Source organism: Oncorhynchus clarkii, chromosome 9 (genome assembly GCF_045791955.1).
Source record: "Oncorhynchus clarkii lewisi isolate Uvic-CL-2024 chromosome 9, UVic_Ocla_1.0, whole genome shotgun sequence".
Classification (NCBI taxonomy): domain Eukaryota; kingdom Metazoa; phylum Chordata; class Actinopteri; order Salmoniformes; family Salmonidae; genus Oncorhynchus; species Oncorhynchus clarkii.
This window is the reverse complement of record NC_092155.1, coordinates 61,581,444-61,599,889: the sequence shown is the minus strand read 5'-3', so window position 1 is coordinate 61,599,889 and position 18,446 is coordinate 61,581,444. Positions and strand designations below refer to the sequence as shown.

At 41.6% G+C, this 18,446-nt stretch overlaps 1 protein-coding gene across 4 annotated transcripts in view; it reads left to right on the top strand.

Moving 5' to 3' along the window:
* The first annotated feature begins 1,400 nt into the window (after positions 1-1,400).
* The window catches only part of LOC139416691 (lysine-specific demethylase 5B-B-like), a 29,871-nt gene continuing 12,825 nt past the window's right edge, over positions 1,401-18,446 (top strand). Inside the window, exons 1-16 of one of the 4 annotated variants that reach the window (XM_071165665.1) lie at positions 1,401-1,746; positions 3,853-3,930; positions 4,337-4,459; positions 4,566-4,736; positions 5,036-5,092; positions 5,393-5,593; positions 5,814-5,910; positions 6,158-6,279; positions 6,579-6,737; positions 6,932-7,051; positions 7,400-7,558; positions 7,743-7,924; positions 8,132-8,294; positions 8,402-8,521; positions 8,661-8,855; positions 10,652-10,833. In XM_071165665.1, the coding sequence (XP_071021766.1) occupies positions 1,594-1,746; positions 3,853-3,930; positions 4,337-4,459; positions 4,566-4,736; positions 5,036-5,092; positions 5,393-5,593; positions 5,814-5,910; positions 6,158-6,279; positions 6,579-6,737; positions 6,932-7,051; positions 7,400-7,558; positions 7,743-7,924; positions 8,132-8,294; positions 8,402-8,521; positions 8,661-8,855; positions 10,652-10,833 (2,282 nt within the window). In that variant the 5' untranslated portion in view covers positions 1,401-1,593. The remainder of the gene's footprint in view (positions 1,747-3,852; positions 3,931-4,336; positions 4,460-4,565; positions 4,737-5,035; positions 5,093-5,392; positions 5,594-5,813; positions 5,911-6,157; positions 6,280-6,578; positions 6,738-6,931; positions 7,052-7,399; positions 7,559-7,742; positions 7,925-8,131; positions 8,295-8,401; positions 8,522-8,660; positions 8,856-10,651; positions 10,834-18,446) is intronic. The other 3 variants (XM_071165666.1, XM_071165668.1, XM_071165667.1) reach the window with 3 other exon arrangements.

Below are 18,446 nucleotides of genomic sequence, written 5' to 3'. Positions count from 1 at the left end.
TCCACTGCTCCAGAGTCCAATGGCAGCAAGCTTAACTCCGCTCCAGCTAACGCTTGGCATTTTGCATGGTGATGTTAGGCTTGTGTGCGGCTGCTTGGCTTTGGAAACCCATTTCAAGAAGCTCCCAACAAATAGTTATTGTGCTGACGTTGCTTCCAGAGGCAGTTTGGAACTCGGTAGTGAGTGTTTTATCTGAGGACAGATGATTTTTACGTGCTGCGTGCTTCAGCACTCACCAGTCCAATTCTGTGAGCTTGTGTGGCCTACCACTTCACGGCTGAGCCGTTGTTGCTCCTTAATGTTTCCACTTCACAATAACAGCACTTACAGTTGATCGGGGAAGCTCTAGCAGGGCAGACATTTGACGAACTGACTTGTTGTAAAGGTGGCATACTATGAAGGTGCTACATTGAAAGTCACTGTCCCCAGTCCACCTGGTCGTGCTACTGCTCCTCCTGTTTCAACTGTTCTGTCTGCGGCTATGGAACCCTGACTTGTTCACCGGATGTGCAACCTTGTCCTGGACCTGCTGTTTTCGACTCTCTCTCTACCGCACCTGCTGTCTCTAACTCTGAATGATCGGCTATGAAAAGCCAACTGACATTTACTCCTGAGGTGCTGCCCTGGTGCACCCTCTACAACCACTGTGATTATTATTATTATTTGACCCTGCTGGTCATCTATGAATGTTTCAACATTTTTGCCATGTACTGTTATAATCTCCACCTGGCACAGCCAGAAGAGGACTGGCCACCCCTCAGAGCCTGGTTCCTCTCTAGGTTTCTTCCTAGGTTCCTGCCTTTCTAGGGAGTTTTTCCAAGCCACCGTGCTTCTACATCTGCATTGCTTGCTGTTTGGGGTTTTAGGCTGGGTTTCTGTAGACCACTTTGTGACATCAGCTGATGTAAAAAGGGAGTTATAAATAAATTTGATTCACTGAGCTCTTCGGTAAGGCCATTCTACTGCCAATATTTGTCTATGGAGATTGCATGGCTCTGTGCTTGATTGTATACACCTGTCAGCAACAGGTGTGGCTAAAATGGCCAAATCCACTAGTTTGAATGGGTGTCCACATACTTTTGTATATATAATGTATGTCCTCCATCTTTTTCAACATTACATAATTCTGTGTAAATTATATACTAAATTCAACACAATGGTGTGTCAAAACAAACGTGTATTTGCATATTTATATATTCATGTGTGCATGACAAATTTGAATAATTTTAGAACTATATCTTAGAGTAATCACAATCCATGTAATAAAATCGTGTAATTTATATTGATTTAAAATGTCTAACATGAAGTAGTGTTGATTTCTAAGGTCATAGAAATGAGTTGAAACATAAAGAGGTTTTAGAAAAACTAAATGGTATCTACTTTTTTAGGCGGACGTAGTCACTGCCTTAGAACATTCGTTTCGCTGTGCGTGTGTATGTGTTTGACTGAACTGCCTCGTATGTTGATCCCGATTGCCTTCTGGAGAACCTGACATTGGAAAATTAGAAGGATAGACCTCCCGACAGATCATAGCAAGGTGACATTGTTGTGATCAGCCTACCTGTGTTTGAGCTCTAAGATTGGACCACGAAGATGACCCAGCCTCGGCCGGACGAGTTCAAGCCACCTCCGGAGTGCCCAGTCTTCGAACCAAGCTGGGAGGAATTTGCCGATCCTTTTGCTTTTATAAATAAGATCCGTCCAATTGCGGAAAAAACGGGCATTTGTAAGGTCCGCCCGCCTCCGGTAAGTGTGGTCGAGTTGCTGAATGGTTCAACTGAATCTTTAAAACCATTTTAACAACAAGAAGACTGACATCTACCATACACTGGGGGGTTTAAAGGGACATTTTCAACATGGCGGATTAAGGTTTTTTTGCTGATTCTTTTGTGTATCATTCAAATGTTTATTTAGCTAGCTACATAATCTAGCTAGTTTTTAATAACATTAGCTAGCTACCTGACCAGCGGAGTGTATTTGTGTAGCAACAGGAAACGTTGGTAAAAATGTATCTTGGTGCTTAACTGAAAACGAAACGGTACAACACCGGCAAGCTAGCTAGCTAACTGATTTGAACGAGTCGTGAGATTTATCTTTCGCTAACGACTGATCAAACTAGTAGTATCTGGCACAATTACACAGTTTAGTGTAAAAACGACAAACGAGCCATCGTTAGTACTACCTAAAACAGCGTTTCAATAAATAAAATGTACATTTACATAACATTAGCTAGCTACAGACTGACATGGTCCATTAACGTTACAGTAGCTAACTGGACTGGCAGGTGGGAATTAATGTCTAGCTAGCTTGCTAAATTGGCTAGTTGTGTCGTCAGGGGAGAAAACAATAGACATTGTTAATAACAGGAAAACGTTTTAAATGTCTTGACTATGTATCACTGGTAATGCCAAAGCCAAACAGTCGTACGGTTAGTGTTACGGAGACGGGGGATGTTTATTGTTGAATGTTGTTTTTGATGACGTCATTCAGACAAACTTCTATCTTCCCCATAACTAAGGATCACCTGTATTCATTAGTCTTGTTTGGTTTAGACTAAACTTAAATGATTTATCGGAAAATATTTTTTTTTACCTGTGTTGACCTTTTTGGAAACTGAAATAAAAACCATTAATAACCAAAGAAAGAAGTAATCCATAAATGAATAATAGACATAACTCATTACGCATACATTATTGGTTATAACTATCAATCAATATCGAATGGCGTCAAAAATGAGTGTTAATAGCTAAGTAATTGGATAGATGTCTGGAGATATCCTGGTGAAATAGGATGTTCACTCAGTAGGCCCGACAGTTTTTGGGTGTTGTCCTCCATGTTGGCTTTGTGGTAAACCGGAGCTGTTGAGTTCCATCTGGCCATTTTGTTGGTGATGTTAGTTAGGCTAGTGTGTTTTTAAGATAATAAATCAATCATGGTGTATGCTCTACAATGCTTATATTGTAACCCTTAATAACTAATTATATTGAAGGGGGAAAAGTACCGTGACCTATTTATATGTGAAATTAAAATAATCCTACATGTCTGCAATACTTCCTTTCAAAGAGACTCCATCTACCCTACATAAAGCCAAATTACTTAGGTCCTGCCAATGTAAAGCGTTTTATTTTTATTTTGATGTAACTCAGTGACAACAGTAGACCCATAGACAGACTCAGACTTGTAGGCTAAACATCTGTTACTGACAGGTGTTCCATACGGGACAATGACTGGTTTATTGTAAGATATCCCCATACTGCTGGGTAGATGTGGTACAGTTTGTATAATTTAGTGAACTACGTGTATTTCAGCTAGTAATTTAACTACATTTTGCAGTAGCTTAGTGGTAGTTGAACTAAATTTAAATCTTGGTACGGTTTTTGGTAGTAAACGTTTTGCAATGTAGTGATGTAACCAACTACTGGAACTACACACTACTTTTTTTGCTAAAATAAATTATGGGTGAAGTAGGCAATAATTAACTTTCTTTTTCAGCTACAGACCTGCCCAATTCTCACTTGAAGATATATTTTTTATTTTATTTGATAAATTACACGTTCTGTTAACATCTGACCCCAGAGTGAATGTCTATGACATTTCAAATTGAGATATGATCATTTATCACTAAGTAGTTTAATGTAGTGAGCTACTTTTTCAAAGTAACTTCAGTTAAGTAAACTATTTTTCTTAAGAGTATATTTAGTGTAGCTTAATTTCTTCCAGTGTAAAGTAATTGGAAGCTTGGTAAACTATATTTTCAGAGGAGCTTCCCCAACACTGACAATAGGCCATTTTATGATATTATGTGTCCTATGGAATGCAAATTCTAATAATGTTGTTGTTGTATGCTCACAGGGCTGGCAGCCCCCATTTGCATGTAATGTTGACAGACTGCACTTCACTCCTCGGATACAGAGGCTCAATGAACTGGAGGTAAGGAGGTCACTTTGCATTATGTGTAACCTAGGTCTTAGTTTCCATATACAATACCCTTAATGATATGCAGTATGCATCCCTTTGAAACCCAGGCCCATAGAGGGGAATAGAACTGATTGGTCAGGGTCTCGGTCAATGCAATTGTCTAGTTGACGAAGCACTGAAGGTTGCTGTTGTGCCTACCATTATTAATCACCCCTTTCAGAAGCTTTAGTGAAAGGAAGGTCAAAGGTTGCTTGTGCAGGAGTCGGTCAGCAGAAATCTTGTCTTTTCAGTTCGCAAATATTTGTTTGTTGCATCACATTGCTGAGTCAGGAGACTGATTATCACCTCTGTGATTTTCTACATTTCAATTCCTACAGTGGCTGTTAGATATCACCTTTTGTATGTTCCCCTTTCCTAGGCACAGACCAGAGTCAAGCTTAACTTCTTGGACAAGATTGCAAAGTTCTGGGAGTTGCAGGGGTGTTCTCTGAAGATTCCTCATGTGGAAAGGAAGATATTGGACCTTTATCAACTCAACAAGGTTGGGTGTTTTAGTATTGTTTCAAACTACTATGCATTTATTCCATCTTAAATGGTATTTAACAGCATCCACTGACTATAATTAACTTTTACACATATTATTTCAGAATGTTGCAGATGAGGGTGGATTTGATATTGTGTGTCGCGACAGACGATGGACGGCGATTGCACTCAAGATGGGCTTTGCTCCAGGCAAGGCTGTGGGCTCTCACCTACGGTCACACTATGAGAGAATCCTCTACCCCTACAACCTCTTCCAGAGTGGAGCTAACCTCCTGGTAAGTTGGACAAATGCCCTAACACTCATGGTTAATCTGTCTGCGTCTGTTCACATTGTACTCGGGGCTTTATGCACTAGCTAATGCTGTGTTAAGCGCTTGGCTGGCTCATCTGTAGGCAAGTTAAGCACTGTTCAACCATAGTTCCAGTGCTGTTATTGTGGAAGTACTGTATGTTTGTCTAATGTGAGGATCATTTTCAATATTGAATAAATGGATTGAAAACTGCAGAGAAAGCGTATTGAGTCAATATAAATTTGGTCTTTGTTGTTAACTTTGCAAGCTCTCTCTTGCTTTAGGCACCAGAGCTTGCTTCCAAGCTGATGCGTTTAGTGTCTGCCCCTGAACTTGACACGGTATGGCTGCCTCATGGTTATTATCTAAGAATAAAAAAATGGCACATGTGGTTATGGTGGTTATGGCATAGTCTGGAGTTTTTGGTTACACAGAAATGTTAGACCATTCTTTGCTTCAAATAGTCTCATTGTGCTTTGTCCGTGCACCGCTGATATAGTCTGGATGTCCTTGCTGCCATAGGCATGTGTGCCATGTCTATTGTTTGTATGTTTTGTCTACATTTGTAATAGATTAACTGCATAACATTACATTGTAATGATATCACTAATGTTCCTATTCTATGGTGCCTATGCCTGCAGTTTGTCCAGAAGCCAACCCTGCCACTTGACACAAGTGACAAGGAGTACAAACCCCATGACCTGGCCGAGAGGCAGCAGTTTGTCCAGCCAGCCGAGTCCTGCTGCAACAGCGCCCGCAGAGCAAAGCGGATGAGAGCTGAGGTGGATGCTCTTGTCGAACAGAGCCTCACACACTTGTCAGAAGAACTCCTCATAAACCCAGTAATTCAGATTGCAGAAACTACCCTGTAACCAACTACCTTACTCTATCTCCTTCAAATCCTTAAGTCACAAAATGGAGTGTAATTAGCTTAAAGCCTTGTGTGTTATCTTAATTATTCATGAAAGCATTGGCACATCACTGCTCTCTATTGCATAGCAACTTTGTAACATCATTAGTGGTAGTTACAATAGTTAACTAGAACTCTATTTCCATTCACAGTCCAGTTGTGTGAAGACCGAACCAGGAGCTGAACCCTGTGAGAACAGACCAAATCTGAGGAGGAGGATGGGCTCCTTTGTTGCCAAGCCCGAGCTAGGTCAGTACCAACAAGGCTTTACTTTAACCACAGAAGAGTTAAAACAATATTTGTGATCGGTGCCAATATCCATATACTTGTATACCATTTAGAATCAAGCAATGTATATTAATATGTACGTTAGTGGGCATTTTGGAACATAGTGTGTGATATTCAGGCTAGGGAGTAAGATGCACCATGGGTAATTCATGAGTTAAATCATCTGGTGTTCCTCATTATGCTCATCATAAGTAATTTTTTTTGTCAGAAAAAGAAATTCCCATTCTAGTGAAACAAGAACCCATCGAGCCGGTGAGCGAGGCAGATGAAAACAAGTCTCGATATAAGAAAAAACCCAGTCTTGATGTCCCACCTCCTGCAGTGAGTGTAGTAAGTGTGGATTTATTTGATCCATTCTTTGGATGAGAGAGAATACTCTAAATGGATTATCAACATTATTGCATCTTTACACCAGAACATATTTTATACATTTTTGTGCAGCATATAGGTTTAAAAAAAAGTTGAATTGTAGATCCTTTGGTTATTCCACTTCAAGAATGTGTCATGTCTTTTATAGATGGTTCTGTTGTTATTATATAGTTCATTAGTTATGTATTAACTGGAGTGAAGAGAATGCTTCTCTCAGGAATGACTGGAACAAAGCCCTTCTTCCCTCCTCTGTTCTGTAGGTGGACCTGTATATTTGTCTGGTGTGTGGCAGCGGGAGTGACGAGGATCGTCTTCTGCTGTGTGATGGCTGTGACGACAGTTACCACACCTTCTGTCTCATACCCCCTCTAAACGACATCCCCAAAGGAGACTGGAGGTGCCCCAAGTGCCTGGCTCAAGTGAGTAGTGATGTCTATTCACCTCATCACACCAATAACCAAATTTTCACTTCACAGTCAATCTGTACTGGCTTCTGTGAATGTATGATATGAATGTGTTCAGCTCTTATGTATACAGAATACCTTTGTTTATCTGTGAAAAGAAAACTGTTATTAAGGTGTGCTTTCTACTCCTTGTTGTTTATTTTGAATAGGAGTGCAGCAAACCTCAGGAGGCATTTGGTTTTGAGCAGGCATACAGGGACTACTCTTTGCGGGCTTTTGGTGAAATGGCAGACTCCTTCAAATCTGATTACTTCAACATGCCAGTTCATGTAAGTAGAAAATGTCTAATCAAGGAAGTTCTAAGATTTTTGACCTGTTGTAATTTATTCACAACTGTCATAAATGGAATATGAAATATCATTTTTAACATTTCAGAGGTGGATTGGCCATCTGGTATTTTGGGCAAATGCCAGATGGGCTGGTCCATTTGTTAGCCCAGTGGGCCTGTCTAGCTTCAGTTTTTTTCTTTCTTTACAAAATTATCATTACTTGGCTAATAATGCCCCCACCCCCCCAAAAAAAAATCCTGCGTGGGGGGGAATGTGCCTGTCTTAGAAATACCAGGGCCGATTTCTAGTCCTAGTCCGCCCCTGCATTTAATTGTGGATTTGTTTCAGATGGTTCCCACAGAGTTGGTGGAAAAAGAGTTCTGGCGCTTGGTGAGCACCATCGAGGAGGACGTCACAGTGGAGTATGGAGCAGATATAGCCTCCAAGGAGTTTGGGAGCGGATTCCCCATCAGGAATGGAAGATTTAAGGTTTCAGAAAAGGATGAGGTAGGCACCTGTATTCAAATGAAGGACTAACCCAACCAATATAGTATATCACACAGTAGACTCAGGATAAAATGGCTAAACCTTTCGTTCAATCTCATGGCTTGTCAATGTACCATTGTATCAGAATATATATAGATATTTTTTTGAAATGCTGAAAATCTTTCTTTCCCATGATGTCTTGTAGATGTACCTGAAGTGTGGCTGGAACCTGAACAACATGGCGATGATGGACCCGTCAGTGTTGACTCATGTCACAGCAGACATCTGTGGGATGACTCTACCTTGGCTCTATGTAGGCATGTGCTTTTCCTCCTTCTGCTGGCACATCGAGGACCACTGGAGCTACTCCATCAACTACTTGCACTGGTACTGATTTTTGTTTCGGGATGTTGAAATTAAAAAATAAAGTAGTTACATACAATCATAAAGTGCCATTTTGCTTATGATCATTGCTATTTTGTTTTCCACATTTCCTGTATGGAGTCAAGACAATATTTTCAAGTTTAGAATTAGACTTTAAATGCTTTGTTTGCATGATATTCCTAAATCAAGCTCTGTATTTGTTTTTGAAAGGGGGGAGCCGAAGACGTGGTATGGAGCACCTGGCTTTGCTGCAGAACAGCTTGAGGCTGTGATGAAGAAACTGGCTCCAGAGCTGTTTCAGATTCAGCCTGACCTCCTCCACCAGCTGGTCACCATCATGAACCCCAACACCCTCATGTCTCACGGGGTCCCTGTAAGTTTCTGTGTAACTAGACTTACAAACATGTATTTCCATAGAATAGTATATAATTCCACTAACAGATACATTTTTTCTGAAATCAATATTTTCTGTGTCCTCAGATTTACAGAACAAACCAGTGTGCTGGTGAGTTTGTCATCACCTTCCCCAGAGCTTATCACAGTGGTTTCAACCAGGGTTTCAACTTCGCTGAGGCTGTAAACTTCTGCACTGTGGACTGGGTAAGATACTCATTGGCTTCAAGAGGATAGACCTGAGAATTTTCTCTTCGTTTACCTGAGCTTCTCATTGCCATTATTTTGGAAGGGGTAGTTTATGTGAAGTGGACTGTTTACTAATAGTCTCTTTGGTTAATCTCAGATGGCATTAGGCCGCCAGTGCGTTGACCACTACAGACTACTGCATCGGTACTGTGTTTTCTCGCACGACGAGATGATCTGCCAGATGGCCTCCAAGGCCAACAGTCTGGATGTGGTCCTGGCGTCGGCTGTCCAGAAAGATATGAAGGATATGATCAGAGAGGAGCAGGACCTACGAGATAATGTCCGCAAGATGGTAAGGCGCCCGCACAACAGAATTATACAGTAAAGTTTACATACACTTAGGTTGGAGTCATTAAAACTCATTTTTCAACCACTCCACAAGTTTCTTGTTAACAAACGATAGTTTTGGCAAGTCGGTTAGGACATCTACTTTGTGCATGACAAGTAATTTTGCCAACAATTGTTTAGACAGATTATTTCACTTATAATTCACTATCACAATTCAGAAGTTTACATACAGTAAGTTGACTGTACCTTTAAACAGCTCTGAAAATTGTACAAAATTATGTCATGGCTGATAGGCTAATTTCAATAATTTCAATAATTTGAGTCAATTGGAGGTGTACCTGTGGATGTATTTCAAGGCCTACCTTCAAACTCAGTGCCTCTTTGCTTGACATCATGGGAAAATCAAAAGAAATCAGCCAAGACCTCAGAGAAAAAAAATGTAGACCTCCACAAGTCTGGTTCATCCTTGGGGGCAATTTCTAAACGCCTGAAGGTACCACGTTCATCTGTACAAACAATAGTACGCAAGTATAAACACCATGGGACCACGCAGCCGTCATATACCGCTCAGGAAGGAGACGCGTTCTTTCTCCTAGAGATGAACGTTCTTTGGTGCGAAAAGTGCAAATCAATCCCAGAACAACAGCAAAGGAACTTGTGATGTTGAAGAAAACCGGTACAAAAGTATCTATATCCACAGTAAAATGAGTCCTATATTGACATAACCTGAAAGGCCGCTCAGCAAGGAAGAAGCCACTGCTCCAAAATCGCCATAAAAAAGCCAGACTACGGTTTACAACTGCACATGGGCACAAAGATCGTACTTTTTGGAGAAATGTTCTCTGGTCTGATGAAACAGAAATAGAACTGTGGCAGCATCATGTTGTGGGGATGCTTTGCTGTAGGAGGGACTGGTGCACTTCACAAAATATATAGCACCATGAGGGAGGAAAATGTGGAAATACTGAAGCAACATCAAGACATCCGTCAGGAAGTTAAAGCTTGGTCGCAAATGGTTCTTCCAAATGGACAATTACCCCCAAGCATACTTCCAAAGTTGTGGCAAAATGGCTTAAGGACAACAAAGTCAAGGTATTGGAGTGGGCATCACAAAGCCCTGACCTCAATCCAATAGAGAATTTGTGGGCAGAACTGAAAAAGCATGTGTGAGCAAGGAGGCCTACAAACCTGACTCAGTTACACCAGCTCTGTCAGGAGGAATGGGCCAAAATTCACCCAACTTATTGTGGGAAGCTTGTGGAAGGCTACCTGAAATGTTTGACCCAAGTTAAACAATTTAAAGGCAATGCTGGGAATGTGATGAAAGAAATAAAAGTTTAAATGAATCATTCTCTCTATTATTCTGACATTTCACATTCTTAAAAATAAAGTGGTGATCCTAACTGACCTAAGACAGGTTATTTTGACTAGGATTAAATGTCAGGAATTGTGAAACTGAGTTTAAATGTATTTGGCTAAGGTGTGTAAACTTCCGACTTCAAATGTATATCAAAACACATGACTTCTCTTTTTAAGTCAGTCTCAAAAATAAATTCTTAGAGGAAAATGTCATTGCTTTATATTCATATTTTCCAGAACACTATATCGATATTAATAGGCAGAGGAATCAGACCTAAACAGTAGAACACTGTTTTGATGTATGAATTTACAGGAATATCAAACACTAATGGGACATTGTTCACTCCAAATAAGGAGAACTGTCTGTAAATGCATACATCAATACGGTCTCTCTGGGGTCTCCACTTATAACATGGTTGTGTTTTTGTATTGTTCCCCAAGGGGGTGAAGCATTGCGAGCAAGCGGAATACAATCTCCTGCAGGATGACGAGCGGCAGTGTGCCAAGTGCAGGACCACGTGTTACCTGTCTGCCATCACCTGCCCCTGCAGCCCTGGCCGGCTGGTCTGTCTCCACCACATCCAGGACCTCTGCTCCTGCCCCCTCACCAACTACACACTGAAGTGAGTCATGTCCACCGATATACTGTCTATGCCATCTACAGATGTCAGATCTTTACTTGATCACTCTTTTGTTAGTGATTATTTTCCTGCTGCATTGGGAAATTCAAATGAGCCTCGTGTTTGGCAAAAAAAAATTGCAGTTCTTGTTCTCTCCATGCGGGGGCAGTCAAGTCATTGGGATCAGTGCTCGCCGTCTTAAAATGTCCTTTCTTGCTCCCTTAAATGCTATAGGCCTAAGTCCTATTACTGCAACATTGAAATCTGCAAACATTTATCTGAAATGCAGCCATACACATCAACAACTGTCATTTTATATAGCTTAATAACATAGATATTGGTCTCCACTATTACTATTACATACACTAGACACTTGTATTTTAAGATTACGAATGAAATTGAGTTAAATTCCGGCCCATTCATACAAAGTATCAGAAATTGCCACAAATTAGCAATGATAAACGGGGAAATATTTTATTTCTATTGTCAAATAGATCACCTGTAGTCTGTTCTAAAGCATGTTGCCTGCCTTCCAGCCTTTGGGACGACTAGCATTGTTAGGGCGGAGACATGAGCATCTCGCCATTATTTACAGATCTGACTAAGGTAACACTGGCATCTTAGGGAGAGGTAATGATGTGATCAATAATGGTTGCAATTGAGATCAGCTGTGTGGGTGAATTTAGCACAGATGTCTTGTTAAACCATCAGTTGGCGATAATTTAGTGTCATCAGTTGGTTGCACTAGGCCCCTTGTTATTTGATATTTCAATAGGTTACATTTTGTAGGCAACATTTAGCCTACCATTAAGTCACATAATGAAAGGTGAGAGAACCAATAATCTACTGTTTGTTTCCCTGGCTAAATTGATGCGCTGATTTGGGCCATCAGTTGACAGATGTAGGCCTACTGTAAAATTATAGACTTTCCTCCAGTGTTGATGCTCGCCCATGTTTTATAGTTAGGCTATGTATAATTTTCAGAGGTGGGTAGAGTACTGAAAATCTGTGCTTAAGTAAAGTACTGTTACTTGGATTGTAATTTACTCAAGTAAATTTAGCCACCTTAAACTACTCAAGTAAGAGTAAAAAAAAGTATCCGGTCAGAGCTACTTTAGTACTAGTTACAAATTGAGTTTGTTAAAAAAGAAATGTACAGCTTATGGTAAATTGTGACTGCAAAAAAAAAAGGACAACAACTTGGTGCAATTTGATTTGACATTAATTTATTATTAAAGCCTGCCAGCACCATCTTGCAGAAGTCCACCCAGCACAGGTACAGTGGGGCAAAAAGTATTTAGTCAGCCACCAATTGTGCAAGTTCTCCTACTTAAAAGATGAGGCCTGTAATTTATCATAGGTACACCTAAACTATGACAGACAAAATGAGGGAAAAAAAATCCAGAAAATCACATTGTAGGATTTTTTATGAATTTATTTGCAAATTATGGTGGAAAATAAGTATTTGGTCAATAACAAAAGTTTATCTCAATACTTTGTTATATACCCTTTGTTGGCAATGACAAAGGTCAAACGTCTTCAAGTTTTTCCACACACTGTTGCTGGTATTTTGGCCCATTCCTCCATGCAGATCTCCTCTAGAGCAGTGATGTTTTGGGGCTGTTGCTGGGCAACACGGACTTTCAACTCCCTCCAAAGATTTTGTATGGGGTTGAGATCTGGAGACTAGCTAGGCCACTCCAATACCTTGAAATGCTTCTTACGAAGCCACTCCTTCGTTGCCCGGGCGGTGTGTTTGGGATCATTGTCATGCTGAAAGACCCAGCCACGTTTCATCTTCAATGCCCTTGCTGATGGAAGGAGGTTTTCACTCAACATCTCACGATTCATGACCCCATTCATTCTTTCCTTTACACGGATCAGTCGTCCTGGTCCCTTTGCAGAAAAACAGCCCCAAAGCATGATGTTTCCACCCCCATGCCTCACAGTAGGTATGGTGTTCTTTGGATGCAACTCAGCATTCTTTGTCCTCCAAACACGACGAGTTGAGTTTTTACCAAAAAGTTATATTTTGGTTTCATCTGACCATATGACATTCTCCCAATCTTCTTCTGGATCATCCAAATGCTCTCTAGCAAACTTCAGACAGGCCTGGACATGTACTGGCTTAAGCAGGGGGACAAGTCTGGCACTGCAGGATTTGAGTCCCTGGCGGCGTAGTGTGTTACTGATGGTAGGCTTTGTTACTTTGGTCCCAGCTCTCTGCAGGTCATTCACTAGGTCCCCCCGTGTGGTTCTGGGATTTTTGCTCACCATTCTTGTGATCATTACGGGGTGAGATCTTGCGTGGAGCCCCAGATCAAGGGAGATTATCAGTGGTCTTGTATATCTTCCATTTCCTAATAATTGCTCCCACAGTTGATTTCTTCAAACCAAGCTGCTTACCTATTGCAGATTGTCTTCCCAACCTGGTGCAGGTCTACAATTTTGTTTCTGGTGTCCTTTGACAGCCCTTTGATCTTGGCCATAGTGGAGTTTGGAGTGTGACTGTTTGAGGTTGTGGACAGATGTCTTTTATACTGATAACAAGTTCAAACAGGTGCCATTAATACAGGTAACAACTGGAGGACAGAGGAGCCTCTTAAAGAAGAAGTTACAGGTCTGTGAGAGCCAGAAATCTTGCTTGTTTGTAGGTGACCAAATACTTATTTTCCACCATAATTTGCAAATAAATTCATTAAAAATCCTACAATGTGATTTTCTGGATTTTTTTTTTCTCATTTTGTCTGTCATAGTTGAAGTGTACCTATGATAAATTACAGGCCTTATCTTTTTAAGTGGGAGAACTTGCACAATTGGTGGCTGACTAAATACTTTTTTGCCCCACTGTATATGTGGGTAAGTTCCTCCCACAGTTCTGATACAACCAAACCTTTGAGAGACTTACTAGCCAAAGAGAATGACTGGTCATGGGGTCACATGCAACAGGTAGCATTTGACCAAATCAAAGGAGATCTGGCCTCACAGAGAGTGCTGGCCCAGTACCGTCCCCACGCTAAGGCAAAAGTATCAGCAGGTTCATCATCCTTTGGGCTAGGGGCGGTCCTCACACAGATGCAGGACAACATGGAGTGGCGTCCAATAGCATACATCTCCTGAAGCTTATCCGACACAGAGCAAAGATATGCTCAAGAAGAAGAAGTGGTGTTGGCTATCACACAGGCATGTGAAAGGCTCAGCCAATACCTTATTGGCCTGCAGTTTACAGCAGAGACTGATCACAAACCACTGTTGGCTCTGTTGGGGACAAAAGCACTGGACGACTTGCCTCCCAGAGTTCTGCGCTGCCGCCTCAGATTAGAGGTTCACCTACAAGATGGTGTATGTGCCAGGGAAGGCACTGATCACAGCAGATGCACTCTCCAGGGCCCCAATTAAACATCCATTATCAGAAGAGGAGCAATGTCTAGAGGGTGAGGTACAGGTGTCCATTAATGCAATAAGGGACAGTCTACCTGCATCTCAGACCAAACTGCAGCAGATTGCAGAGGAGCAACAACGAGACCACATCTGCCAACAGATAGTGCAAAAAGGGATGGCCCAGGCAGGAGGACCTGCCTCAACTGCTGAAGCCCTATTGGGTACACCAAAGTGACTTCCACTGTAATGGAGACCTTCTCATGAAAGGACAACAGATAGTTATCCCAGAGACTCTACAACCAGAAATGCTAGACAGAGTGCATGATGGACACATGGGGATAACCAAATGCAGACTGAGGGCTCAACAGTCAGTGTGGTGGCTTGGTCTGAGTACTCAGATTGCCAAGCTAGTGGCCCAGTGTGAGGTCTGTACAAAATGTCAACCTTGTCATCCGGAGCCAATGATGGCAACGGAGCTGCCAAAACGGCCATGGCAAAAGGTAGGGGCGGATATGTTCTATTGGAAAAATGACACTTATCTGCTAGTGGTAGATTACTACTCAAGATACATTGAAATATCAAAGACACCCATAACCACATCAGCTGGTGTTATCAATGGATTAAAGTTTTTTTTAAAAATCCAGGCAAGGGGTCGCTGAGGTCCTGGTTACAGATAACGCTCCCCAGTTCTCTGCGAGCTCCTTTGCTGCTTTTGCCGCAGAATATGACTTCATACATGTGACCAGTAGCCCCTACCATTTACAAAGTAATGGTGAGGCAGAGAAAGCTGTGAAAACAGTCAAGGGACTGCTGAAAAAGAACAAGGATCCATACAGGGCTCTGTTAGCTTACAGAGTTACATCACTGCATCATGGACCGTCGCCTGCCGAGCTCCTGATGGGCAGGAGGCTGCGTTCCCCATTGCCTGTCTCGCCAGCTCAGCTTAAACCCCGATGGCCTAACAGGAAGGCCTTCGCTGAGGGACAAACGTCTGAAACAAACGCAAACTGGAGACTTTAATCGGAGCCACCGTGCTAAGGAGAGGCCAGAGCTGACCGAAGGTCAACGTGTGTGGATTACAAACTCAAAGACACCAGCAATAGTGCTGAGGAAAGCGGATGCTCTATGTGGTGGACACAGGCTCAGAAGAGGTACGAAGGACCAAAACACACCTCGGAGCTCTTCCAGATCTACCAGCCACACAGACGGAGGCCACAGAAAATGCACAAAAAGAGGGTGAAGGAGAGCACGCCCAAAAAGGGATGTGAAGCCACCAGAGTTGCTGAAAGACTGTTACGTGAAGAGAAAACACTGTTGGGGACCATACCCAGCAAAAAGAGACTGTACCTAAGTTAAATGTTCCTACTGTGTGATTTAATGCTTTCATACTGTTTCAGGATGGGAAGTAGCATGTTAGAGAATAATACTGGTTTCCAAATTGCATTTCAGTTATGCTTCAGTGGTTATGCATGTTGAGTTCTTGTTCATGGGAGAGGGGAAGAAGTAGTAGGATGTCCCTTGGGGGTATCCGTACCTATGTAGGACATGCGAGGGTTAGGTTAATAAACAGGCTGGAGCTAGAACCTCGTTGTGGCGCGTCTTTATTTTAGATCATACTACAAATTTGAATCAGGTTTTTAGGGCGGTGCTAAAGTGATCTTGGAAGTAAACAGCGGCTTTGAATGATGATCGCATGCAATGATGACACAAAAAATGACTAGGTATCCCCCCTTACCCCGTCACTGTCCATTTCTTGTTTTTAAAGGATGATAGAAGTGCTACACCTGGTGGAGAGAAATTGTAAGACAGAAAGTTGCTTTATGCATGCTGTACGTTACATGACATGACATGTCAAGATGTAACGGAGGGTCCGTTTTGTAATCTTTTCTCATACTATAGAACCATTACCATGTCGATCAACGCTTGAATAGAAACCTAGTTCACACCCCCGATTTTGACGTCAACACAGTCGCTACAGTTCCATTAGGTTTCTTTGTAGCCTCGTTTGAATGTTGCGGTTGCACACATTTGTACGGAATGGGGTGAGTTTACGTAACTACCCTAACGACAGATAAGAGGCAATGTATAGCCTATGAATATCTGCACCTAGCAAAACATGACAAACCATAACTTAAGTCCAACCGATAAACACAAATTACTTTAGCCTTCATTTCGGTGGCTAGTTAGCTGGTTGTCTGTATGACTAGCTAGGTTTAAGTGACAGCTGTGGTTGACGCTTCCTGAGCGCAGCCTCAAATTTACCGCTACAAACACACCTTTTCTTGCCTGAAAAACTAACTAGCTAGCTAAAGCAAGCAGCTTGGGCCGTTTCCATATGAATTACATCGGTAGAAATAAGACAAAACAACCAACTAGTTAGCTGACAATATTAACAGCTAAACACGGCAACTATTTCCATGAGACGAAGAGCAATCATTCGAGCTCCACCGCTGATGTGCTAGCCTGTACCAACCAAGTTATCATGACTTGCTAATTTGTGAGCTATTTACATAGGACCCAGCTCGCTAATGGCCTGGTAGGACTTCATTGTCCCTCTAACCACTCTGACATCATCAATGAAAATGCACTCACATCAAAACAGTATCTTGCTTTTAAAACTCACCTCACTTTGATTAATCAGTTTGAAAAAGTTCAAACAACCGTTTGAATCCGAGTGCAAAACATTGTAGTTGCGGATGTTTCAAATCCTAACAACTAAATGGACAGCACTTTCTAGGGTGACGATTAATTCAAAACACCATATGCAGGGTTCGCACAAGATGCTTGAGGTGCTTATAGTACTTGAATTTGGCACTCTGAAATTCAAGTACTGGAATACCTTAATAAAACATTTTCTCGTTGGTACTTGACAAGTATTTATATTAAAATGAGAGAACAGAAAATGATAAAATATGTTAGAAAAATGTATTGATCTTACTTATTAATTTCCAGGCAGACTGCTGAGTTTAATTTCCTCACGTTTCGCGCTATGGTTTCCAGGCGAGCGAGCTCATTCTACCCACACTGCCACTCAGCCAGGCAGGTACAGAACTGACTGAATAGGCGTCGCCAAACGTCACATCGATAGCTAAAATGCAGAGCAAATGTAAAGCCTGCCTTTTGTGCGTATGGAACATTTCTGGGATATTTTATTTGAGCTCATGAAACATGGGACCAACACTTTACATGTTGCTTTTTTATATTTTTGTTCAGTATAGTTTACCCCAAACATTTTTTTACCACTACATCACTGGACCAAACCACACTGTGTAAGGTGCAAAAAATGTGCCAGACTTTGAATCAGACTTTAAATCAGCCCTGAAGGGGGAAAGAGACAAAGCTGTATCCTGCGCTGGCGTAGTTGTACATTGACTTTTTCTCCCCAGAGCTTGTTTGTCTCATTCAATGCGCGCCTGCGATATTCCACTTGATCAAGCGGCAGCCGTGCTCCTGCCATTCTGATGGCCGTTCACGTTCCGTTATCACACAGCCCACTCGCCCTTCTCCCAACCGGCGACTTTACAGCTGCCAGTCGGAAGCAATGCGCTTTTTTGTAGCTGTTAAGTAGTATATTCCCAATTTCCCAATAAAAATACAGTCAGTCATTCAGTGGGAATTGTGTAGAAAATGTGTGTAGTACTGATGATGCTGTAATAACTTACCAATCATGTTTGCAGACCTGCCAACATGCACGCATTTTGCGTACCATCTACGCAATTATCTGTCCATTTACGCATGTACAAGTTCAGAGTTAAAAGTAGGTAGAAATAAATAGGGCCCGATGTTTTTTTTTATATATTTACATTTTAATAAAAAAATAAATCCACTGAGTAAATCTAACATCCCGATTCTCGAGTTGCAACACACAGACATGTACGGAGTGTGTGTCAACGGACATGGAGATTAATACGCCATTATTCGCCGTAACTACCCGGTGTCTACCCCTCGTGTTTGTTGTGATGCTGAGTTTGCCGACTGTCAGCTGTACGTAAACACATGGACAAATCCCTTTTCGACTCCTTGTGTTGTGGAAAGGTAAATACTAATTATTTCAAGCTAACTTTAGCGAACATAAGATGGACATTCAGTGGGCTCTAAAGTGGCAGTTGTTGAAATGCAAATATGAAAAATAACTGGTCGCATTTGTGCGAGTGTGATATACATTTAATTTAGCATCCCATTAGTTGTATTTTCCATGTAACATTACGAGGATCACGCAACCTGATAGACTGTAA